This window comes from Ambystoma mexicanum, chromosome 6p, assembly GCF_040938575.1.
Source record: "Ambystoma mexicanum isolate Mex_15411 chromosome 6p, UKY_AmexF1_1, whole genome shotgun sequence".
Taxonomy (NCBI): domain Eukaryota; kingdom Metazoa; phylum Chordata; class Amphibia; order Caudata; family Ambystomatidae; genus Ambystoma; species Ambystoma mexicanum.
The window spans coordinates 61,210,749-61,236,543 of record NC_090935.1 but is presented as its reverse complement, the minus strand read 5'-3'; the positions used below and the strand labels follow the sequence as shown (position 1 = coordinate 61,236,543).

Here is a 25,795-nt window from a genome sequence, read left to right as displayed (position 1 = left end):
CCAGAGCCACGCCCACCCCAGTGGTGGTGTGAGGCAGTTGAAGGGAGCCCCTGTCTCCGGCATGCGTAGACCCATTTCTGTGTATTGGTACTTCTTTCCGTGACCAATTATCAATTTCTGTTCTGCCCAGATGGTCCATCCAGAAGACTACAAGTACCACATTGCACCTGGGCCCAATGGACAAGACGCAGCCTGCAACAGGAGGAATGCACTGGTTTATCAGATGGGAACGGACAAGGCATACGCCCACTCCACAAACCACTCAGACTAGCTACTGAGGTATGGTGGCACAAACTGGAACTGTCAAGGGACTGCATAAGAATAGGGGAGGCCCAGGAACACTCCCCAACCCCTGTTTAAACAGTGACTCACCAAGCACAGGACAGAACCCAAGAACAAATCACTGCAGCAACCGCATTGCTGACTGGAGACTGGAAAGGGGGTGGGGCGCCCTTATGAAGACTTCCAGGGAAAGCCCCGACTCAGAAGTGAAGAGAAGCCCAAAGAAGCAGCAGACTCAGTTAGCCATTGGGTACTGGGAGAAGCTTCTAGGCAGGACTGGGATGGATATCAGAGTCCCTCTGCAATGAAAGGTGTTGGGGTGAGGTTAGTGGAGGAACAGAAGGAGCAGGAGGACCAAGAGATCTGAGGGGAGAGTGTAGATGTCATCTTTGATGTCCTGGGTGTTAGTGTTAGCAGGCCACGGTGGTGGCGCGAGTTATGGTTGCTTAGCATAATGTTCATTTAACGACATTTTTTCACTTAATTTCATACGTTTTTAACAATTTAACCATAATGTCCCTTTAACAAAGATTTTTCACTGAATTGCATGTGGTTTTACCAGTGCACCCTAATTTGCTACAACTTCCAAACAACAAACATCATACTTATCCCCAAGATAGCCACATTTTTGGCCGATGTAGAACGTTGTTTAGTTTAGTTTATTATTTGTAGAGCGCTCCTAAGCCTGAGGTATCTGGGCGCTTGAGCATAGGAAATAGTTACAGGCGAATATAGATATGAACAGCAGACACATGGCTTGTTGGCGTCGGTTACAGATTGAGCAACATGCCAGCATCTGATAAAAACATACACAGTACGAAATGCCGAAGTGCTAGGTTAGCTAAGAGCAAGTCACAATTTGTCCTTGGAACAAGGATGCAAGATAGTCAACAGAGATACAGAGGTGGTCGAAGAGACAGGACTGTATTAGGGTAACAAGCAGATGTAGATCAGAGGGCGGTGGGAGTGGAACTTAGTGTTGCTTGGCAAAGAGCCAGTTTTTCACTTTAGATCTGAAAGTCCAGAAAGATGGTTCGGCTCTGATGGTTGGGGGGAGAGAATTCCAGCACTTAGCTGCTAACACAGGGAAGCTGGATCCACCTGCAGTTTTAAGTTTGAACTTGGGGATGTTGAGTCACTGAGAGTAGAAGGATCTGGTGGGTCTATCAGATATGTTCCTAGAGAATTTTCAGCCAAGTGTTTAGCTTAAAACTGTGGCATTCCCCACTCCCTAGCAACATTTGAAACACTTCTATGTATTTTTTGCAACTTTTCCCACCGTTTTTGTGTTCGTCGATGTTCCCGAACATCTAACGTCATCACAGACTTTCCGGACAGTGTCAAGTGAACAGGCGCGCGCACGCTATTATGACGTGTTCGTGAACGCATCTGCAGTGTGCGAACCGGTCTGTGCTTCGCAAACAGTATGAAACTGTATTTCCATTTGATCAAGGAAGTTTAAACCTGAAAATGTGCCCTTCCATAGCTCCTACACCTATTCTTATCGATTATCCATTTGCAATATAGGACACAGCACATGCTTGGAAGAATATTATCAGAACTGCTATTAATCTTCAAAAATGGCATCGGCTATTGCTATCCTTTCTTCCTAGGAGCCACCACTACCACCGGCAGAAGGGCCTATACAACGGAAGAAGCACAGTAATTCAGAAAACAATTAAGGGGATCAGGAAGATGAGGTAGAGAATCATGGGTGTGGAAGTTCTTTAACACCGTTGGCGGTGTACGAAATGCTAAAGCTACTAAGGTAAAATGCACTGAGTACTCAGTCGTGGACAACCTGGCCAGTACTCCTATGAGACCACCTCCATACGCCGCCACACCAAATCCAACCACCAGGATGCTCTCAGAAAGGTTGTTCCTTTCTCAAGAAGTAGTAGGCCGTCTTCCCCTTCCTCATCTTACTCAACCAATACTGCCTCGACACAGAGACTACTTCTGTGGGACACAAAATCCCACCAGCTACCTTGCAAGCTATGAAACAGGCTGTTGATCAATATCATTCAAAGAAAACTGTACTCTGTATATACTGCAACACACCACTCTGCAGGGGAGAGCAGTTTCGAAAAGGCTTTCGAGGCTGTAATCAAGGAGTATGGGAAATACAGCCCCCTACCTTACATTTAATGCACGTCCAAAATCTTCCCCTGTTCACCTGCCCCTCCATATCTGTGCTTGCTGCCCCTTCCCATATTGCCCTCCCCACTTTACTTCCTGAAATAAAATATTTAAAATAAAAAAACACCAAAAAAGGTTCCTTTAGGAACCACACTTCACAGTTAGAAAGCAGAAGTACAAACAATGTATGCTTATAGACTCAATCCACTTTACATTTTTCAGTAAAGTAGTTGGACTCAATTAGATTCTCCAACATTCCCATCAACATTGTCTACTATGCTAATGGAAATAATGGGCAATTGTATACTAGAGAAAAAAAATACAAACTATTTTCGGTCCCAAATACTTTTCTGTAGCATACAACAATGACCATAATCCATGGAACTTCATGCCTATCCGCGGTCTCTGCAGTTCCCTCTCTAGGCCATGCTTTATTACAAAAAAACAGATTGCACGTGCACACCATCGCACAAGACAGCCCTTCTATCCTTTTTACTGTTATGTTTTTAGCACTCCTTCATTGCCTGATTTGAAACAGAAACAAATATATCCACCCATGAGTTTAAAAAAAACTCTACAGATAAACCTATTGGCATATTAAACTTCCACACACCAACTGCCACTTAAAAATGTTGTACAAATCTTTTCCATATGCATTTCCCTTGCTTATCCCAAACAATTATACACAGTGCTGCTATAAATGCACATATGGTATTGTGCAGAAAAGAATTGCATGAATGGAAAGAGGAGCAGGGTTTACCAAGTGCTCATAGAAGCCCAGAAGTAAAGTGTCAAGACATGCCAAAGTGGGAAGCCACTAACTACCTGCTGGGGCAAAAGAAACCCAAGGGTTTGGTACACAGCTGCCAGGCAGTACACCCGCAAGGGCAGTGCTGAAGGGTGGAGGGGTTTGCTTGTGTTGACCAGATACAGGCTTGGAACTCGTTATGCTTATCAGGGACCAAGGCACCAGCATCAGTGGCAGTGGTAGGAGTTAGCAGGGAAGGGATTAAGTAAAACAGGAACACAAAAGCAGAGCTTTCAGATGTTTTCAAAACTTAAGGAAGACCAGCTCAATTATAAAAGGAGCAGGAAGGTTGTTCCAAATAGAGGCACCGGCCGAAGACCGAGACATGCCTCCCGCTCTCTGTTTCAAAAGGCATTTAACAAGCAGAGTATTGGTGTTACAGCAGCAGAGGGGTCTAGCAGGGAAGTATTTAGGGAAACAAAGTTGGACATATTATAGTCCTTGCAATTAGCAGGAGCCAATGTACACATTTTATAGCTGCAGCAATACGATCCCTGGGCTTCAGGCCAAGGATAAGTCTTGCAGCCCTATTCTACATTAGCCGAAGGGAGTATAGACAACAAATTGGGAGGTTAAGGAAGAGGCTGTTGCAGTAGTCCAGCCTACACAGGGCCAGGGCTCTACAGACGTTGAGCTTCTGGGGGAAGGTAAGGAACGGTATAGTGCCTTTATGGAGGTTAGGTTCAAACCATGCACTTTCTTTAAAATCTCCAAAATGTAAGGAGTAAAGGAGATAAAGGACTTAAAGATAACCCCCAGGTTTTTGGCCTCACAGAATCGTGAGTCTAGAGGGCCCAAAGACAGCAGCCACAGGGCAGCAAAAAAGCAGGGTACAGGTGTCATGATAACAAAGATCTCTGTCTTACTGTCTTTGACACAGAGATTGTTACCCGCACACGATGCTTCAATGGCAGTCACACAATCAGCGATAAAAAAACAAGGAAAACAAACGAGTTCAGGGAAGTTTAAGGAAAGCTGTGTGTCACTAGCATAACACTGGAAATGAGAAAAGAAGAAAGACATCAGGTGAGCCAGAGGGACGAAATAGATATGGATGAGCCACAATCATAGGATAACACCCTGGGGTACTCTGCGAGTACACAGTGAGGTAGTGCAGTACAAACAGACCAGATGCAGCTGGGAAGGGTGGTTAGTGAGGAAAACAAATCAGCCAGTCCAGTGCCCAGGCCAGGCTAACGGTATCATATAACCGTTTAATGAGGAAACAATGGTTGACTGTGTGAAAGGCGGACGAGACATCAAGGAGTACTGTCCTCAATTGTACTACAATCATAAATACCATATACACTTTAATTATATCACTCCACCATATTACAAATACTGTACACCCCCTACATTACCTATAATTACTATACACAGATTATTATACTATGTGTTGTCAGTGGCTAGATTTTTGGGGGCATGGGCAAATAGCAAAACTCACCCAGAACACTCTGCCATCCATATAATGTCTGCGGTTAGTAAGAACTGTCCACAGACTCGGCTGCACCTGCACACCCCGTTTTCACGTATAAACAGCTCCATATCATCTATGTTCCACTCCCCCACCCTTTCCATGCCCTCTTTCAGCCATCAAATACCACAAATGTGTTTTCCAAACGGTTCGTTTACAGCGTTGTCCACGGACTACTGCGGTGTCTGCGAACAGGGCGGCACATGCACCCACTTTTTTACCTTGTACAACATCTCCATATCATCTTTATTCCACTCCCCCACTCTTTCCAGCCCCTCTTTCGTCCACCAAATAACCCTAAATGTGTTTAGACGACTGTACCCCCACCACGCTATCCGTGGACACCAGCCGATGACCACGGGACCAACATGGCGATTGTTTAAAGAAAAATGACGTATCTCACGCTTTTTTGCATCCAATCACCGGGCACGTACGATGTCCGCGGACATCACACCAGACCCCTATTGGCCTGGTGGGGAGGAGGAATCTGCGGACCCGAATAGGGAAGAAGACTGGGCCCAGATATCACACATTTCTTGACCTACTTATTGGCCATTTATAAGAAAATACTGGGCGGATTGACAGCAAATTTACAGAAGCATGCTCGTACCACAAATGTGGTGAAAATCTGTCCAGCGGTTTGGGCTGTAGCCTAGAGCAAACATTTGTTTCCATTGCATCTATGGGAAAACAAAATGGGGCACCCCCTTACAACCATGCCCCCGCCCCCCTTTGATGGATGAAATCTCACCAAACTTGTCAAAAAAATTCAAAGTGGGGTAAGGATTTGTCCAGGGGGAGCAAAGTTATAAGCTGCCCAAAAGGTGCTCTTCCTATGAGTTTAGCAACTTAACCATAACTACATGGCGCTACTGCAGGCCCTGTGATATATTGGACATGTTGGTTTATAATGACATGTGGATTTTTCACAACCTCTCTATGAAACAGAGTATACTTCAAAACAAAATATGAGTACATATTTTGGCAACCTAGATCTGATAAGGTATGTGGAGACTGAACTCAAATCCCGGCTTCACCACTTAACCAAAGTCTGTGATCTCCAGGCACAGTGATGTAAAATGATTTGCTCATCTGGCAAAACCTGAGGTCTGTTGAAGTTCACAGTGTACCCCATTAAAAAAAAGCCTAATTTATGGTGATTCTCCATGTTGTATGTCTCTTGGAACACTTCCCATGATGCACTGTAGTGTCAAATAGTAATGTTGCTCCCTGTGACGTCATTAGGTCTAGCCCTCCCTTGTGTCTCACCATTTACACAATGTTGGATTACCACAGCAATGTATGTTAACGCACTGTCCTCAATGCATCCAGCACTCTGCCCCTCTCCCTTCCAGAATGATGAACCCCCAACCCCAGGTCACAGGCCACCTTTTCATCTTCATGCACAATCTCCGCAGGGATGCTCCGATCGATGATTTTGGAGAAGATGGTTGGTGAATTTGACGCATATTTCTTTCTGGCTTCGTCCACCTGCTGGGCCTTTAGCACCTCATCACGGCTGCCCCCAGTGGCCGCAGAGTAACAATGCTAGCGGGGAAAAACAGAAAAATTGTAGTGAGAAATTAAGGCAAACTTCACTCAAAAGCATTTCCACACAAGAAACACATGGAAACTACACCAAAGAACCATTGTACAAGTGAGTTCACAGTAAGTTGAGAATTCCTACTTCTAGACACTTTAAAATAGCACAGCAGTGGAGTGCAGATGAAATCTCGACCAATTGCTTTCTGTTATTTACAACAGGTACATAAAAGTGTTATGCTAGGTTAGTGGGGGGCGTTTATAAAGTGCAAACGTTCACCCTGAAGGTATCGTAGCGGAATGTAGCAAAGGCATGTAAAGATGTAGAATCACGACCGGCTTTAGGCCCGGGCCATCCGGGTGACCGCAGAGGGCGCCACATTAGCCCGCCCGCCTGCCACGCCAGCTCGGCAGAGCCTTTCACAGGCACCCCCAGAGCTGGCGTGGACGGTGGAGGTGCGGCACGCGCCCTATTGTAATGAAATGCACCCCACTCTCCTGCTGGCGTGTTATTGCAAAGGGCGCCAATGCTGAACCAGCATGTGGCAGTTCCATGCTGGTTTGACAGCCACAATCTTCTGACGTGATTAACTCCATGCTCCTGCATGGGAGTGTGGAGTTAAGCACTTAATTAAGTAGAGTGCCGCTGCTGGTTTTGCGGTGGTGCTCTATTTAGCAAAGCAACAAAAAGTTTGGCTGGAGTGGGACGCCAAATTTTGTTGACTCGCCCCGGGCATTGCCAAAACGAAGGCCGGCCCAGTGTAGAATGGCTCCTACATTCAACTTCTGAAATCCGTCATTCCAGATTTTACGGGCTAGCACCGAAGAGAAACGGCCTCCAAATGTCACCTCTTTATGACAAGGAACCAACGCCAAATCAGTCAGACAATATTGAAGGTCTTGTGAATCTTTAACATTTTGATCATATGCAGCATTTTGCCAGTCCAACTCTCTCTCCCCTTTCAGGCCTTTCCAATAAACCCACACCCTAAAAATAGATCCATCATTCATACAATTTCAGCTCACAATAAGCTGTTGCTGAGTGATAAGTGACCAATGGCAAGTAAGAAATTAAATAGTGTTTTGCATTTGGAGTATTTAGGAGGACTGCACCTTGAAATCTTTACCCCCTGATTAAGTTCTTTCTATTGGCATAACAAATCAAAGTGCAACTAAGCAATGTGTTAAAGGAAGGCGGAGGAGAGTCCGTCTCTGGCTCCCCGTAATGTCAGAATACATGCAGGATATTGGTACTACTGTTCCTGTCCCTATACCTATCGCCCTCTTTTTTTCTGTTTCAAAGCACATGAACTGCAGCTGACACCTGAGCCCTCGGAATTGGGAAAGGAATCAATGGTCAAGATAAGTAATAGCAGAAAACGGGAAACCTAAACTACCAGTACCAGAATGCAACTGAGTGCAACCGAAATAACCCAGCGCAGAGCAAGAGGACTGGGAGCAGTTGGGCATCCACTGGAAATGGACTGACGGCAGTGGGGAATGGGGGAGAGGGTTTGGGGCTGAACAGGAGAGTTCCAGAAACACTTCCCAGACTCTGATGGAAGATAAACACACTCAGGGGTGGAGAACTGAGTCTTAAAAGGAGCAGAGCAAGAAGGCTTCTTAAAGACTTCGAGGGGATGTCCCGGCTCCCAGGGAAGTAGCTCAGGAAGCGATTGGCCAGGTGCGGCAGCGGTCTTAGAGAGCCAATGGGAGCCACAGGATCTCCTTAACAGGAAGGGCTGGTCTATAAAAACCCAGCACTTTCTGTAAGAGATGAAACCTATTTGAGTGGAGTTGGGGGCAGAGGAGGTGTACCAGGTAGAGAAGGAGTTGGAGTGGACTGTTGGTGTCTAGGGTGAGCGTGTAGGTAAGGGGTTCGGTCTGGGAGAGTTGTACCAATTGAGTTGTGTATGTGTAAGTGTGAGACCGATTCAGACACAAAACTAGGTAAGCCCACCCCCAAAGCAAAAGTGCTATGAGCCCTGTTAAGGGACTTCGGGCTAGAGGACATCTGGAGACTGCAACATCCGAATGAAAGACATTACTCACACTTTACGGCCCCACACAATCTGTACACGAGATTGGATTACATGTTTGACACCCCGGAAATAGCGGGAGAAGCAGTGGGGTTCAGAATATAAGGCAAGAATACTGTCAGAACTCTCCCCTTTGGTCTTGGAGTGGCGACACCAGCCCCCCAGAGCCAGAATCCCAACGTGGAGGCTTAGAGCTGAGGCACTGAAGGATACTACATTCGAGAGGACCTACGGGAAGCGATAATTAGCTACTTCGAGAATAACACAGGAAGCGTGGAATCAGAGGGAACTCTGTGGGAGGCCTTTAAGGTGGTAATAAGGGGGGTGGCCATATCCAAATCTAAAGGGCTCCAGGGGGGCATAGAGAGAATGCTGCAGGAGACAGTGAAGAGACTAGGTGCAATAATGAAAAAAGAAGGCACCTCACAAGAGGAAACAGAATGTGTGAGCCGATTACAATTGGCTTGAGGGGAGCTTTAGGAGAGTCTAAGCAACCTGAATTACAAGAAATATATCAAAAGACAACATGCTGGGGGGGACAAACCAGGGAGGCTGCTTGCGTAGCTATATAAAAACAAGGCAGCAATCAGAGAGATATTGGGAGAGGTGGGACAAGTCTGGAACACCCAGGAGACGGTGAAAGAGAGATTCCTTAGATTTTATGAACACATCTATGCAGATATGGGGGAGAATACGGAGAGAGAGATTCAGGAGACCCTAGGGGACATAGGATTGCCTAAATTAAGTGTGGAATACAGAGAGAACTCAGAAGCCCCAGTCACACTGGAGGAATTAGAAACAGTGGTAATGCATCTACCCATGTGTAAAGCCCCAGGCACAGATGGGCTCCCCAGCGGGTTTTATAAAGCATACAGGCAAGAGATCCTTCCCCGCTACTGGCAATGTTAAATGAGGCATACGAGAAAAGGCGACTGACAGAATCTCGGAGAGAGGCGGTAATTATTCCGCTCCTTAAACCAGATAAGCCAAGCGTAGACTGCGGATCGTACAGACCACTATCCATGTTAAACCAGGACAGTAAAATCCTCACGTTGGTACTGGCAAATAGACTTAAGCGGGTGATAAATAAACATATACACCCGGACCAAATCGGTTACGTCCCAGGCAGAAGTATATCCAACAACCACAGGAGGCTTCATCATATTATAGAGCAGACGGAGGGCGACCCAAACGAAATAGCAGTAGTCTCGTTAGATGCACTCAAAGCCTTCGACTCGGTCAGGTGGCCATGGTTGATGGCGGCATTAAAAGAATACGGGATGGGACCTGGGTACCTGCGGTGGGTGAACATGCTGTATAGCTCCCCTACAGCCAGGGTTAAAACGGGAGCGATAATCTCAGATAAATGGCAATTTAGCAGAGGCACGAGACAGGGCTGCCCATGGTCCCCGATGTTGTACATCCTCGCATTGGAGCCGCTGGCAATCTACCTGAGACAACAATACAGTGAGATAGGGGTTCACACTAAAGGGGGACCGCACTTAATATCGCTGTATGCGGATGATATGCTTCTGTACCTACGGTACCCGGAGGAGAACTTACAATACATCCTGGAAGGGATGAAGCACTACACGGTTCTCTCCGGGATAGCGGTTAACCCAAAAAAATCTAGCATGTTCCCCTTGCGTAGGTACAGGGGCATTCCACAGAAAAACCTACCCACCCTGCAGATAGCCTGGCAGACCAGAACGTTTAGATACCTGGGGATCAATATACATCATACGGTTGCAGACGAGCATAGGTATAACACAGAGAGAGCAGTGGAAGGTATCAAGCATGGCATGGAGTTCTGGGCTAAGCTCCCCCTGTTCATGGTAGTGAGGGCGGCCTTGCTTAAAATGGTGGCCTTACCTAGGCTATTACATTTTTTCACAAACATCCCACACCTGGTACCCAAGCGTTTCTTCACCAAACTCTAGAGTCTAAGCAGAGGTTTCCTGTGGCACAACACTAGAAACAGAGTGGCCTTATGAAAACTACAGAACGCGTCCGACAGATGGGGGATAAACCTGCCAAACTTAGAGATATACCACCTGGCGGCGCAGTTACAATATGTTGCTAGGTGGTTGTCAGAAGACGAGACAGCAGAATCCAGACTGTTGAGGGACGAGAGCACCCCATGCTTTCTAAGAGAACTAATATGGCTATCCAAATCAGAGATGGAGGGGGGGATAGGGCGCCAGAGACCCGAACAAGATGGCTGCTCTCCTGTGTGCTCCCATACGGCCCTTCAAAATCCTGATCAATCCTGTCTCTCCTGGTGGAATACTACCCAACATTAGCAGCCGACGTTGCCGCAAAAGCTCCAGGTGCCAACCCTGCAAAAAATCTGCATCTCCCGGCGCTCCACACATCCAAAATCCAGGCCGGCGCACCCCGGCACCCCCGGATATAGAGAGAGGCCTGGTGGCCTGCCAGCACCCGCCCACCTCCGCCAAACCTGCCGAGAAAGCACCAGCAGCCGTCACAGAGACAAGCGGCGGGCCCCCGGGGGGAGGAGCGCTGGGGCGGCCCCGACCGGCCCCTGGAGGCTCGGGAGCACCCAGGCCTCGCGTCGCTTGCCGCGACAGCCGGCCCCCAAAGACGCAACCGACCCGCGTGAAGATTACAGCTGTCAGCCCGATCCCACGGGCCCAAACTCCTGAAATTCCGCAGAGCATTGAAGCTCACGGGAGAAGCAGAAGCCGGCGGGAAGACCCCGCTGTGCCCTCCCGCTTGCGCGTGGAGGGGCGCTGCCCGCGGGAGGCCTCCTGGCAGCGCGGAGGACGTCAGGCACGGCACCGAGGCCGGGTCTCCCCGCGGTCGGACACGGCCCGCCCTGCGGTGCCCCAGCCCAGCGGCCCAACGCCACTTCCGAAACGTGCCAACATCCACCGGCTGGGGCCCTGAATGAACAGAACAGAGGAAAGCGAAGATCCCGATCCGCTGCAGGGGAAGAGCGCAAGACCCAGGTACGGCGCCTGCAGAGGGGTGGGGGGCAGGTTGAGCACGTTAGAAGCACAGACCACTGGTGCCCCGTATAGAACCATCTAGACACCCAAGCTGAAGGGCCTGATCCGCTCGGGTGGCCCCTCCTCACACAGATCACCGCAAGGGCTCTGCCCTTGCTGCAAGAGTGCTGAATCAGGCAAGACTTGCGCACGCAACCGCCAGCACAGCCTTCCCGGATTGCATCACCGCTCCCCAGCCAGTGGGCCCAGAAGCAAGCAGCAAAACCGATACTAAGCAAGTACAAGCTACACCGGTAAGCAGTGGTGCTGACGCCACCCCAACCCAGCGGGCTCCGACCGGGCCTCCTGCTTAGAACCACAGGATACGCGCCACTTAACTATGCCAGGCATCAAAGCATTCCTAAAAGAAAACAGCGGCACGTACCCCCCCATCTAACAGCACAACCTCCTAGTCCCAGCACTCTGCACCAACGGCAGGATGAACCAGCAGAGCACCGCCTGCTCAGCACACATAATCTCGCAATGGGGAAATATGACAAGTCACAACACAAACTGAACTTTGATGGGGGCGCCTCGTCCAATACTCTTAAACACAGCAGCGAAACAGAATCCCCACCGCCGTTGCCTGCCCAAGAAGAGTGCGAGCCCCACTCCCTTGATATCAGAGCACTGCTCCTAGAGTTAAGAAATGAGGTCAGCAACCTAGATAGCAAACTGGACGACCTCTCCTCCAAGGTAGATCAGGTGCAACACAGGCTTGACAACCACAGTGAGCGCCTGGATGGCGCAGAGCAACAAATATCTAACCTCGACGACGGGATGGCATCCCTGACCATCAGAGTATCAACCCTCAAGGCCCAGATGAAAACGGCCAACGCACGTAATGAAGACCTCGAAGGGCGCTCTAGGAGGAACAATATTAGGATAGTCGGGGTAAGGGAGAAACAACCCGAAGGCAAAATGGAAGACCACGTTGAGGAGATGTGCAGGTCTCTCTTCAGCCCGGAGGCACTCTCGCATTTGTTCGCCGTGGAAAGGGCCCATAGAATACTGGCATCGAGACCCATCGTCGGAGCCCCCCCAGACCAATAATTCCAAAGCTTTTTAATTATAAGGACAGAGACGCGATCCTTCGAATAGCCAGGGAGAAAGGCGAGCTACAATATGATGGCGATACAGTTCACTTCTACCCTGACTTCTCACCAGCTGTCCAGGCCCAAAGAAGGTCCTTCACCAAAATCAAACTAAGGCTCTGATCCAACCAAATCCCATTTTCCATGCTCGCCTACGAGTACAACACCAGGGGAGAACCCAGTTTTTCCAGACTCCCAAGGAGGCAAACTCATACCTAGACCAAGCTGGTTGTGGCCCACCTGAGAACAATCAACCACGTGCACAGGGAGAACGGGCCCACCAGAACTCACCATAGGCAACAACAGGCAACGGAACACCACATTAAGTGACAATTTTTTTTCCACCAAAAAAAAATCATAAGGATCTGAGCAACCCACGGCCGTGTGACTTGGGAAGATCCTAGCACCCCTAGCACAGCCATGTTAAAGTTTATCAGTTCCCCGTTGCTAAGTTGGGTCTTAACGACGAGCGAGTTGGGGGTTGCTCGTGAGATTCGGGAGGGGGATACATTCCAGTTGGGGGTTAACAAGTTGCACCAAGTTCGGGGCTACCCACATGCGCCGCGCACAGGGAGACCACGCTTCAACCCGCACCCCTTCACCATTACACGCCGCCTTTGCCTTTTACCGGAAAAACACCAAAAACTGCCGACACAGAGAATCCATAGGCCAGCACCTTCACCGTAGCCACATGGAATATTAAAGGAGGAAACCAGCCGGCCAAAGTGAGGAAAATGACTCAATACCTACGCCGGCATAAGATCGACATAGCTCTCATTCAATAAACTCACTTAAGTCCGACCAGTGAACGGCCTTGGGCAAAAGACTGGGGTTTCCACCGCTACTTCACATCATTTTCATCGTATGCCAGAGGGGTGGCTATCCTTATCAATAAAACAGTAAACTTCATATTAATCTCAGAAAAGGGCAGATCACTACTGATACGTGGAACGATCGATGGAGAGGACATCACCCTGGTAAATTCGTACGGGCCAAACACGGACGTCCCCAACAACTATGAATGGGTAATGACCCAATTAAACTCAACAGGACACTCCACGATCATATGGGGCGGAGACCTCAACACAACACTCAATCCTGCTAAAGATGAGTCGCACAATTCAGCGGCGCCCCCATCCAAAGTGAGCATGCAAATTAAAGAAATATGCAGTGCCTACCACCTCGTCGACATCTGGAGAATCAAACACCCCGACTCCAGAGACTTTACCTTCCACTCCTGGGTGCATAAAACCAGCTCAAGAATAGATTACCTCCTAGTGTCCACACATAAACGCCTGCAATGGGGAGAGTGCCACATTCATCCACGAGCACTATCGGACCACTCCATGGTATCCCTAGAGTGAACCACCATGCAAGCAATCAAGACTACCCCACACTGGAGATTCAAACCCAGAGCGCTACAGGACACCATCTTCGCAGACGAACTCCGATCTGAAATAAAATCCTTTTTAGACATCAATCAGGGATGAGTGTCCTCAGCCGGGACCCTGTGGGAATCCATGAAGTGCTTTACCAGGGGAGTCTGTATGGCAAAAGAATGCAGAATCCTAAAGTTAATACGTAGTGAACTAAGCTCTAGCGAATCCCGTCTCAAAGCACTTGAGAGCTCTCTACTGGTGGACAACACCCCCACAGGTTCTCGCAGAGATCAAAACAGAGCTGGATACCTTCAGGAACGCAGTTGAAAGAGAGGTGAAATTCCTGGACCGTCACCACAAAGTCCGCCAATATGGTGAGGGGCAACAGCCCGGAGCCCTCCTTGCGAGACTCATAACAGCCGACAGAAAACCCACGTCAATTGATGCGGTAACAGATCACTCCGGTAACACTGTTCACTCCACAACCAAAATTGTTGAAACATTTTGCTGCTTTTATCAAGACCTGTATGACTCAAATTACTCTGTTAGTCCAACCGAGCTGGCGCAATACCTAAACACAGTGGAACTCTTCTGGGTCGGCTCGGAGCCTATAGAAATCCTGAACGCCCCCATCACCCTCGAAGAGATCCTCGAGGCCATTAAAGATCTACCCCACACGAAAGCACCAGGACCAGATGGCTTGTCCAGCAAATTCTATAAATCCAATGCCGACCTCCTCGCCCGCTACTCCTACAGGTATACGACAAAGCCCTGGCCAACGACCAATTACCGCCAACCCTATATATGGCTAACATCATACTCCTTCATATACCCGGCAAAGACCCAAATCAATGCGGTTCATACAGACCTATATCGCTGATAAATCTGGATAATAAAATCTATGCAAAGATCCTAACGAAGAGGCTACTACCCCTGATGCCTGCCATGGTATTGGCCGACCAAGCAGGCTTTATCCCTGGAAGGAGCACCTCTTATGGGATAAGAAGAATGTTCGGAGCAATAGAAGCACTTGACCCAGGGAGCCAAGCAGCGGCGGTGCTGTTAGATGCCGAGAAGGCATTTGACTCGGTCGAGTGGCCCTTTCTCTTCCTGGAAAGGATGGGTATGGGTAAACGCTTCATACGCCTAATCTCATTGCTCTACAAGAGAACAACATCGAACATCCTATTAGGAGGCCTACGTTCAGCCGACATCCATCTAAAATGAGGGACCAGACAAGGCTGTCCGCTCTCCGCTCTGTTATTTGCTCTCATGATGGAACCCTTGGCATCCGATCTGCGCTTGCACCATCTCCACAGAGGCCTCTCATTCGGCCCCCACAAGACACAGATGACGTAGCCCTGTTCCTCCGGAATGCAGACAAGAGTATAAATCCCGTTATGAGAGCAGTAATCCAATTTGGGCGCTTCTCTGGACTAAGAATTAATAATACCAAATCAGTCATTCTCCCACTCACTGCCACCACCGTTGAATTTACGGACGACTTCGGCTTTCAATGGCAACACTGAAGCGTGAGATATCTTGGCATCTACATGTCCAGACTGAAGGAAGACATCATACGCGACAACTACGAGGCCGCGATGGTCTCCCTTCAATCCAAGATCGACAGGTGGAGGTCGTTACCGCTGACCCTATGGGGCAGAGTATCCTTGGAAAAAATGGTCATATTGCCGAAACTTTTGTACCTATTCACGAATATCCATCTGCTGCTTCCCCAGAGGATCCTGCAGTGCATTAAAAGTATGGTCCTCGACCTCATCTGGGCTGGCAAAGTGGCAAGAGTCGCATATACCACACTAACTCTGCCAACGTGACAAGGAGGTCTGGCCCTCCCCGATCTGGAACGCTACTATTGGGCTGCCCAAGCACAATTCTTGAGCCATTGGTACACAACGCAGTCTATAAGACCTCATGTCCAAATTGAAAGGGCGCTCGCGACCCCATATCTTCTGCGCACCATAATTCTCGGCCAATTCACAGCCAGCCAACAATCAATGAACCCCATCACCACCACATACACAATCTGGTGGAAGATCCCTAAGGCAAACAGAGTTATAACCAGATTCTCCCCACTGCTGCCAATCAAACATATTCCGGGAATCCCCGTCACGTCCGAGAAAGTATTCCTACCATGGCCAGCAAAACTGCAGTTAAACTCCATGCATGACCTCTTCCCGGAGGGAACCTTCCTGACCTTGCAACAAGCAAGTGAAAGGGGAAGCAATAATGCCCTTGACACCTTCATCTATCTAAGACTACGACACTCGCTCCAGACGGCACTCCCAACCTTTCCCGAACAACCGCCCGAATGGCCACTGTTGCATAACACAATCCAAGCCCAAGGAGAAGGACACCTGGTGACGAATATCTACAAAGCCCTTCTTAGCGAACAGAAACTACCTTGCTCAAAAGCAAAAAAAAGATGGGAAAAAGCACTGGATACCAGAATCCCAGACGGAGAATGGGCATACATTCTCAATCTTACACAAAAGGTCGCGATAAACCCAAGATTTAAGTTGATCCACTTCAACTTCCTCCACCAACCGTATCACACTCCCAGGCGACTCCATGCTCAAAGAGAGTCAATATCGGCAGAGTGTTACAGATGCGGGGAGCCGGAGGCAGACTTCCTTCACCTGGCATGGTCTTGCCCGCCTGTAGCCGCTTTCTGGAGCGTGATCTTTGAGAAAACTTCAGCAATAATAGGAACAGACCTCGATATAGACCCAAAGATGGCAATGTTGGGCCTGACCCAACCGCTACCGAACACTGTCAGGAAATTGACTGACTTATTGTTATCCTTGCCCGAAGGAGAGTTGCATATACCTGGGGCAGAGCCCCCCCACCAAGCTCCCGACTCTGGCTTAAAGACATCACATACTGCCAGGACATAGAGACTGACTTCATCAAGACTCTACCGCTCCACTCACACCCCCCAGATATCTGGGGACCATATATATCTTTCTTGTTGTCGTCAACAGATGCTCTAGACTCGCAACCACCATCTCCATCGCAGCGTCCTGTCGTTAACATGCCACATAATGCTACAAACCCCCAGGCGGAGGCAAGCAGATAACTGTTTTGGCTTAAAGACTTTGCTGATCCAATGGGCAGAAGGGGGGTGGGGGGAGGGAGCGTGTCTCAAGTTATGGTCAGCGCATGGCCTCACTGTATGTTATGTTAAAAATGCCAATAAAGAAAGTATAAAAAATAAAAAAAATAAATGATGGAGGGGAGAACGAGATTGCTAACACTGGGCTGGAAAATTTGGCATAAAGCATGCCGAGCCATGGGAAAGCCGGCCCTGTGATCCCCGCAAGCGCCACTCATGGCGCTATGCGGGGCAGATGAACAACTAAGGAAAGGAATCCGAAAATATTGGGAGCCGGTGGGCCTAGCTACCCTGTGGGATATCTGGCAAGAAGGGGAGGCCCTGGATTTCCAAACGATAATGGACGGAACCGGGATACATGTGGGACAGCATATCACATACAGTAGAATAATCAAACGGTTGAAAGAAACGTGGTCGGAGATAGCGCTAGCAGAACAATCGGATACAGTCATAGAAATGATGTACAACATTCGGAGGGAGGGCATGAATATCCCAGATTTACGAACTGATAATGTCTAGAGTGGGAAAAGAGCCGCTCCAACTGAGGTGGGACTGGGAGGAGGAAGCGGGAGAAACCATGCAGGACGCGCAATGGGAAAGAGCTCAAAGATACCACAATTAGGTGTCCAGAAACGCGAGGCTGCAAAAAATCCAGCTATATGTCACCCACAGAGCATATATGACACCCCGAATGATCGCCAAATTTGGAAATACAGAAGCACAAAATTGCCCCAAGTGTGGAGAGTTGGGAGCAGGGATGATCGACATGTTCTGGGCGTGCCCGGAGGTGAGAAAATTCTGGGAGGAAATCAAGCACACGCTATCTGAAAGGGGAATTAAACTAGACGTGGAATCCATGTGGGCTTGCATGCTGGGGGTTTCACGAGGCCACGTAACCTGATACATGTATGTAAACTCAAGGACCTAGCTTATATCCTGGCCAAAAGGAGAATTGCCATGAGCTGAAAAGCCGCCCATAGACCCAGACTAGAGGTATGGTGGAATGACCTCCTAAAATCGGCAGACGCTGAGACAGTTGTATGGCATGAGGCGGCCACTAGGGGGGGAAGATGTAGGAGTGGGACCACTGATAGAATGGAGACAAATGGTAGCCGCATTGTATGGGCCCACCCACGTCAATTCCAGTGACGAAGACATGCCTGAGAACGAGGAAGAGAAATAACCCTGGGAAGTGGAAGCCAGAGGAATAGAGGGGGGAGCTCGAGTTTATGGGAAAGGAGGGAGGGAAGACATTAAGGAGAAATATGCACTGTATGTTAAGAAACTTGTAACTGAAAATGTTGGGAGTGAAAGTTAAGATTTGTTTGTAGTAAAAACCAATAAAAACTTTTTTTTTAAAAAAAAAAGTGTGAGACTGATTAGAAGGCTGACAAAGAGGACTTTATTGATTGATGTAAGAAAAGGTTGTGGATGTGAGACAGAGAGGGACAGGAGAGGAGGGGGATAGAGGCCGGGGCAGTTTTGGGAGGAGAGGTGGTGCTAGTGTTGGGAGGAGAGGCAGGGATGTTGGGAGGAGAAGCAGGGCTAGTTTTGGGAGGAGAGGCAGGGCTAGTTTTGGGAGGAGAGGCAGGGCTAGTGCTGGGAGAAGAGGCGGGGCTAGTGCTGGCAGGAGAGGCGGGGCTAGTGCTGGTAGGAGAGGCAGGGCTAGTGCTGGTAGGAGAGGCAGGGCTAGTGCTGGCAGGAGAGGCGGGCTAGTGTTGGGAGGAGAGGCGGGCTAGTGTTGGGAGGAGAGGGGGGGCTAGTGCTGGGAGGACAGGCAGGGCTAGTTCTGGGAGGAGAGGGGGGGCTAGGGTTGGGAGGAGACAATCAGAGGGCAGAGATAGGAGCGAGAGATAGTGTTGCAAGACCGGGGGAGAAGGGGTGTGGAGAGAGAGGTAGAAAGAGAAGAGTAGGTAGACAGGAAAGGTCAGAAAGTGCAGCAGACAGAGTATGGAAAGAGAGAGAGAGAGACACACACAGACATGGGGGTTGCGGGGGGTGCAAAAGAAGAGGAGACAGGTGAGCAAGGGGAAGCTGAGGGCTTAGCTACCAGGGGGGAGCGAGACACCAACCAGGCCAGGCTACCCCAATAGGTCCCTAGGAAGTTCCAGAGGGGGGAGTTAGAAAAGACTGCAGTCTTTAGGCCTCCCGACCCAGAAAGTGGGGGTGCCCTGGAGGTAGTCAACTGATATTTCCGAATCGTGTTGGAATAGGGAAGCCGGGGGTAGGGAGGGGGGACCCCCACTTCAAGTGTGAGGAAAGGTGCAAGGACCACCCCTAATCTCAGAACCCCAAATGAGTCTCATATTTTTCTAATGAAAAAATGTAAAAAACTATTATCCATTGTCGTGAATTTCTTTGAGCAACCCGTCACCGACATAATTCAGATTTGTCAGACCAAATGGTATATTTAATATGTACCATCAATGCCAAAAAATCTAAGTTCCTTAAACTAGAGAACAGAGTAATTGTGATGGCAATAATGCTACTTTCAGGGCTCATTTTACAGTAGAGGGTAGAACATATTTAAACAGAAGCTGATCTGATCAATTTACTAATTATTAATCATCCATCCAGGGCAAGAATCACTATACAAGTGTTCTCGGGCACCACAGGGCAACATCTCAGCTGGGAGACACCACAGGGCAACATCTCCGCTGGGAGGCACCACAGGGCGATATCTCAGCTGGGAGGCACCACAGGGCAACATCTCAGCTGGGAGGCACAAGAAGGCAATATCCCAGCTGGGAGGCACCAGAGGGCAATATCCCAGCTGAAAGGCACCAGAGGGCAACATCTCAGCTGGGAGGCACCAGAGGGCAATATCCCATCTGGGAGGCACCAGAGGGCAATATCCCAGCTAGGAGGCACCACAGGGCAATATCGCAGCTGAGAGGCACCACGGGGCAAAATCTCAGCTGAGAGGCACCATGGGGCAATATAGCAGCTGGAAGGCAGCACAGGGCAATGTCTCAGCTGGGAGGCACCACAGGGCAATATCTCAGCTGGGAGGCACCACAGGCAATATCTCAGCTGGAAGGAACCAGAGGGCAATATCTCAGCTGAGGCGCACCACAGGGAAATATCTCAGCTGGAAGGAACCAGAGGTCAATATCTCTGCCAAGAGGCGTCACAGGGCAACGTCTCTGCTGAGAGGCACCACAGGTCAAGGTCTCAGCTGGGAGGCACCACAGGTCAACATCTCAGCTGGGAGGCACCACAGGGCAATGTCTCAGCTGGGAGGCACCACAGGTCAACATCTCAGCTGGGAGGCACCACAGGGCAATGTCTCAGCTGGGAGGCACCACCGGGCAATATTTCGGCTGGGAGGCACGTCTAAGGAGCTCATGGTGGCAACAGTAAAGACAGACACAAGTGATCACAGTTCAAGGGTGTTTATTAAACTGTATAATGGGTGAGAAAAACCTAAATCTAAGATTGGAGCAAACTACGATCATCAAATAATAATAAAGCAGTCCTAGTGGCATCTTGTCAAATAAAAAGGTCCTATACTAAAAGACCTATTGGCAATCCTTACAACTAAGTTACAAAATAGTGTGGGATACTGTTCTCAAGAAAAGAAAGAAGTGTTTGCCAAATGATAAGTCAGGATGGTATTTGTATTTTATTTATTTGTATAGCGCACCAGGCCCGAGGGCAACCGGGCGCATGTATGGCTGGGTCTCCTTTCCACACGTTTTTAGCACAGGACAACGCAGGACCTACGAGCATATTACACTACTAGGTCTCTCCAGCTCGAGGTTACAGTTCCTTTCAATGATGACAGGACCTTCCGGGGCCAAGCGTGGCTGTACCAAACACAATAAACAAACAAAGGTTCCTTTGGCAATCTTTTCAATATGGGCGACTGCTATTTGCCTCTTGGAACCCCCTTAGCTGGGCTCTGATACTTCTTAAATCAGCCTCCCTCAATCGAGTTCACTACAGCCTTTCACTCAAAAACGGATCACTCAGTTTTCTCCAAGGTATCAAAGACTTTCAAGTGTACTAAGGGTTTTACTCGACCCTCGAAGGACCACTTTGACACATCACAATAGCCTCCTCTAAGGCCTCTTGGTTTTGGTAGTTTCACCAAAACAACACACCCCAAAAAAGGCTTCAGGCAGAGTCCTCCGAATGAGCGTCCCCGCGACGCCTGACCACTCTGCTTCTGAACCTTTTACTAGGGTTTCTTTAAAGTTCAATTACACAATATCTTTGTTCAGCAAGGTTGCCCACATGCAACCTTGGGCCCAGCACAGTTTGTTTTCACTGTATGTCTTCTCCGACTCACCGGCTGTGCTGAACTGTTGGAGTCTCTTGTCTCAGGCGTCAAGGACGGCACCACAGTGTCAAGTGCTTCTCCCCGCTTTAACTATCAGCGCGGGAGGGCCCTGTGTGCCGTTGGCACATGTCACACCACACGCCAGCTGTACTTACCGGTCTTATGTTTTCCCTTTCAGAGGCTTTGCGGGTCTGAGGTGAAAGGAGCAAGGACAATTGCCTCCTCGTCATCCCCTCCAGGTCTCTCTGCCTTTCTACTCCATTTGAACGGCCGGTCCGTAATAGCCGCTTCCTCGTACGTATGGCCATGCACACAGTGTGCAAGGGAAATGGCCGTCAGCTGTGTGTAGGTATTGTAATTGCCTGACTCTGCCTGACCCTTGTCTTGGGACATGTCAGGTTAACGGCCCTGGTGTTGGTCCGTTGTCTGTCTCGGTATAAGAAAGAGTTTGTGTTGAAACAGGGGGGGTAGAACTTCTGAGTATCCTACGAGGTAGGATGGGGAAAAGGTGTTATAAGAAAGCGGTTACTGCGTCTCACCCATCGGTGTCCCACTTCCACTTCACGAGGACCCCCCGTCCAGGTGATCCTCCCGCACTGGTCTACCCCCAGGAACTGGATCCAATAGTGATGGTTGTGTCCTGGCCACTGGATCCCCGGGGACAAGTCAGGGAGACACCTTCAGGTTTCTCACACACCACAGGGCAATATCTCAGCTGGGAGGCACCACAGGTTGATATCTCATCTGGGAAGCACCACACGGCAATATCAGCTGGGAGGCACCACACGCCGACATCTCTGCTAGGAGGCACCAGAGGGCAATATCTCAGCTGGGAGGCACAGGGCACCAGAGAACGATCTCTCACCTGGGAGGCACCACAGGGCGATATCTCAGCTGAGAGGCACCACAGGGCAATATCTTAGCTGTGATGCACCAGAGGGCAATATCTCAGCTGGGAGAGACTGCATGGCAATATCTCAGCTGGGAGGCCCCACAGGGCAAGGTCTCAGCTGGGGGGACCCACAGGGCAATATCTCAGCTGGGAGGCATCAAAGGGCAATATCTCAGCTGTAAGGCACAGGGCACCATAGGGCAATATCTCTGCAGGGAGGCACCAGAGGGCGATATCTCAGCTGGGAGGTAACACAGGGGGATAGCTCAGCTGGGAGACACCACAGGGCAGTATCTCAGCTGGGAGGCACCAGAAGGCAATATCTCAGCTGGTAGGCACCATAGGGCAATATCTTAGCTGGGATAATATCGCCTCTCCTAATATATTTCCTTGATTGTATTTCCATATTACAATCAAATAACAACTGATGAAATCTCACAAGACTTGAGGGTCTTAAAACACGTTCTTCTTCATTGTCCAGCCCTCCAAATAACTTAATCAAACTGCAAAACTCCATTAGGTGTTTTTGCACAAAGAGAGTGGTACACAACAATGTTGAACTCCCAGCCAGCCAGAAGGAAGGCATCACCTACCTCCTTCGAATGCAAACAAGCATCAGGCCAATCTACTCCTTCACATAATTCCACAAGAGCGAGTAGCAGCAAAGCGACTTGCGTTCACCCATCGGAAGCAGAATGGGAGAAGACTTAAGAGCACTTCACTGGAGTTCAGTAAGCTGCATGTTAATCAAGTGATCTTTAGGTCCTTCAAAAATATTGCAAAGCCTTTGAGCTAATAGGCACACATTGTTCTTTCCCCCCACTCCTATTGCATCCCTAGAGCATGCTACCAGCTCCGGAAACTGCGTACTTAAGGTGCATGCTGGGAGTTCTCAAAGATGCAATAGCCCCAAAGCAATGTGAATGAACAACAAGCTCTGGATGAAGAGGAACGGAGGGCAGAAGAATACAGTACAAATAGTTACAGTAAGGCAAGTGTAGGTCGAAGTAGATCCTTGGGAGTGATGGGACTTTGTGCAAGGCCAGCCATAAAGAGCTATACAGAGCTTATATTGGTCCTTTCTGGGAGGCATGGAATGCGTTCCTATGGTGGGGGTGGGGGGCATGTGGGTGAAGGAGTGGAAGCAGGGTACAGCACAGGGTGGACATTAATTAGGAGTACATGAGGGCTTGGCTCAGGGATGCAGTAAAACACTCTGGGACGTTCGCTCCTTGAAGCAAAGTGTCTGTCAGCCGTTACTGTACGCCCGTGATAGACAGAGCTCAGGACCCCTGGGCCTCCGCCTGCCCTTGAGAGAAAGCGCGTGGATTGGGCGGCTCCTGAGAGACTGGTTGCCCGAATGTTTGCTCTCGCCCGCTAGCCGGTCAAACAGATATAAGCATGTAAATGCTATCAACCATTTTCCCCTATACAGAGTAAATATAACTCTGTAAATTGTATAAATAAAGGGTACTTGTCTTGCTGCTCGAGCAGTAAAGAAAGAGGAAGCAGGAAGAGGACAGAAGGTCCTTAAAAGACTGACCCTGTTAGGTTTGCTTGGTTTGGTCACATGTTTCGGTGACAACAGTTGAAGTCCTGCAGAGACTGTTTGGAAATTTAGTTTGACAATTCATGAGTTTGACTGTTCATGAGATTTTACGATGGTAAAAGATGTCAGCAGTCAAGCATGTACAAGAAACGATTTGGTAGTTATGCTTGGCTTAAATCTTGCAGCTTTGAGCTTCTAATAAAGGAAGAGAAGCATAATGCTCGCCTCCGGTCTTGACAAAGAATCTATGAATGCCCGCACAGATTATCAAATCTTGCACTTCTTTTGCTGAACAAGTGGACACTTTAGAATCAAGGCTTAACCTAAGTGAAGGAACAAGTTACTTACCTGTAACTGTTGTTCTCCAGCATGGGTCTGGCATGGATTCACATGCTCATGAATATTCCCCGTCGTCAGGCTGGGAATCCTCGGTAAAGAAAAAATCAGTTTCAGTTTCAGTTTCGTTTCTGATCTGTCTTTCTTAGTAGTAACCAATCACTGGTCTCTGGGTCAGACTGCCCCAGCCAATGACTGCCCTCGCCCTAAGCCCCTCCCCTGGCAGCCATCCTCAGATTTGGTAGCACGTAAAGTGGCAGTAGGACCAAGTGAAGAGCCGCAGAGGGGAAGGAGGGAGGGTTTGCATCTGAATCCATGCCAGACCCATGCTGGAGAACAACAGTTACAGGTAAGTAACTTGTTCCTGGTCTAGCATGGATTCACATGCTCATGAATATAATAATACATAGCAGTACACAAATGGCTCAACATTAAGCATTATATAAACTCAACATTAAGCATCTCTTACCTTCTCACCAGGCCCACCTTCAGGCGAACAGGTGGCGCAGCACTGCTTGCGCCGACTCTGGACTCCTCCCTGGAATCCCGGTCAACGCAGTAAAATCTCGTGAAGGTGTGCGTCGACCTCCACGTAGCAGCCCTGCAGATGTCCAGCAGGGGCACACCAGATAGGAACGCTGTGGTGGTAGCGATTGCTCTGGTCGAATGGGCTCTCGGAAGGCCGATTTTCCAACTGGTGACAGTGCATGATGCAGCCGGAGAGCCATCTGGAAATGGAAGCCTTCGAGAGGGCCTTCCCTTGGTTCACAGGTCCAAAGTTCACAAACAGTTGTGATGTCTTCCGGAAACTCTTTGTGCAGTCCACTTAGAACTTCAGCGCTCTATCTTCATCCAGCGAGTGCAAAGTCCTCTCGGCCCGCGACGAAGACAACGGGAAGAAAACTAGTAACACCAAGGGCTCGTTGAGATGGAAGTCTGACGTCACCTTGGGCATGAAGGAGGGGTGCGTCCTCAGCACCACCCTTGTCTCGTGAAAAGTCAAGTACGGAGGCTTGCAGGATAGGGCCTGGATCTCTCCCACTCGTCGTGCGGAGGTGATGGTCACAAGAAATGCTGTTTTCCATGACAGGAACTTCAACGGTGCCGAATGCAGAGGCTCGAAAGGCACCCCCATGAGCTTGGTCAGCACCACGTTGAGCTCCCACGCCGGGGCTGGGGCCGGAGCCTTCACCGGCGGGAATGAACGGAACAGCCCCTTCATAAATTCCTTCACCATGCGATGAGACCACAGAGATGATCGTCCCGTAGTTCTGGTGTAGCGGGAGATTGCCGCTAGATGTATTTTGATGGAGGCAGGAGCCAGCCCTGCCTTGGCCAGCGACAGCAGGTACGGCAGCACTTGAGGGGCCGTACTACGCAGAGGGTTAATCTTCTGTGCACGGCACCAGACAGAGAGCCTCTTCCATTTGTGTCCATAGCACTTGAGAGCTGAGGACGCCCTGGCCTTTGCAAGCACCTCCTTGCAGTCCGCCGGGATATCGTACCCTCCAAACTCTAGTGCCGCAGGAGCTAGGCCTGCAAGTTCAGTGACCCCGGGTCGTGATGGAGGATGGCGCCTCCTTCTCTGGAGAGAAGATCTGCGTCTGTCGATAGTTTGACTGGGGGGCGACGCTGACAAGTCCAGAAAGTCCGGGAACCAGATCTGTCTCGGCCACGCCGGTGGGGACGAGGATCATCCTGCACCGGGACCTTTTGAGTTGGTTGACGAGTTGCAGTAGCAACGGCAACGGGGGGAACGCATACAGGAACAGGCCGTCCCAAGGGAACGAGAAAGCATCGCCCATGCTCCTCGGCTGGGGAAACCTGCTGGC

The 25,795-nt window shown here is 49.4% G+C and overlaps 1 protein-coding gene across 2 annotated transcripts in view; it reads right to left on the bottom strand.

The window, feature by feature from the left end:
* The window catches only part of LOC138511211 (uncharacterized HIT-like protein Synpcc7942_1390), a 178,300-nt gene that overhangs the window by 94,511 nt on the left and 57,994 nt on the right, over nt 1-25,795 (bottom strand). For both annotated transcript variants that reach the window (XM_069626737.1, XM_069626738.1), the window contains one exon: nt 6,093-6,251. In XM_069626737.1, coding sequence (XP_069482838.1) covers nt 6,093-6,251 — 159 coding nt within the window. The remainder of the gene's footprint in view (nt 1-6,092; nt 6,252-25,795) is intronic.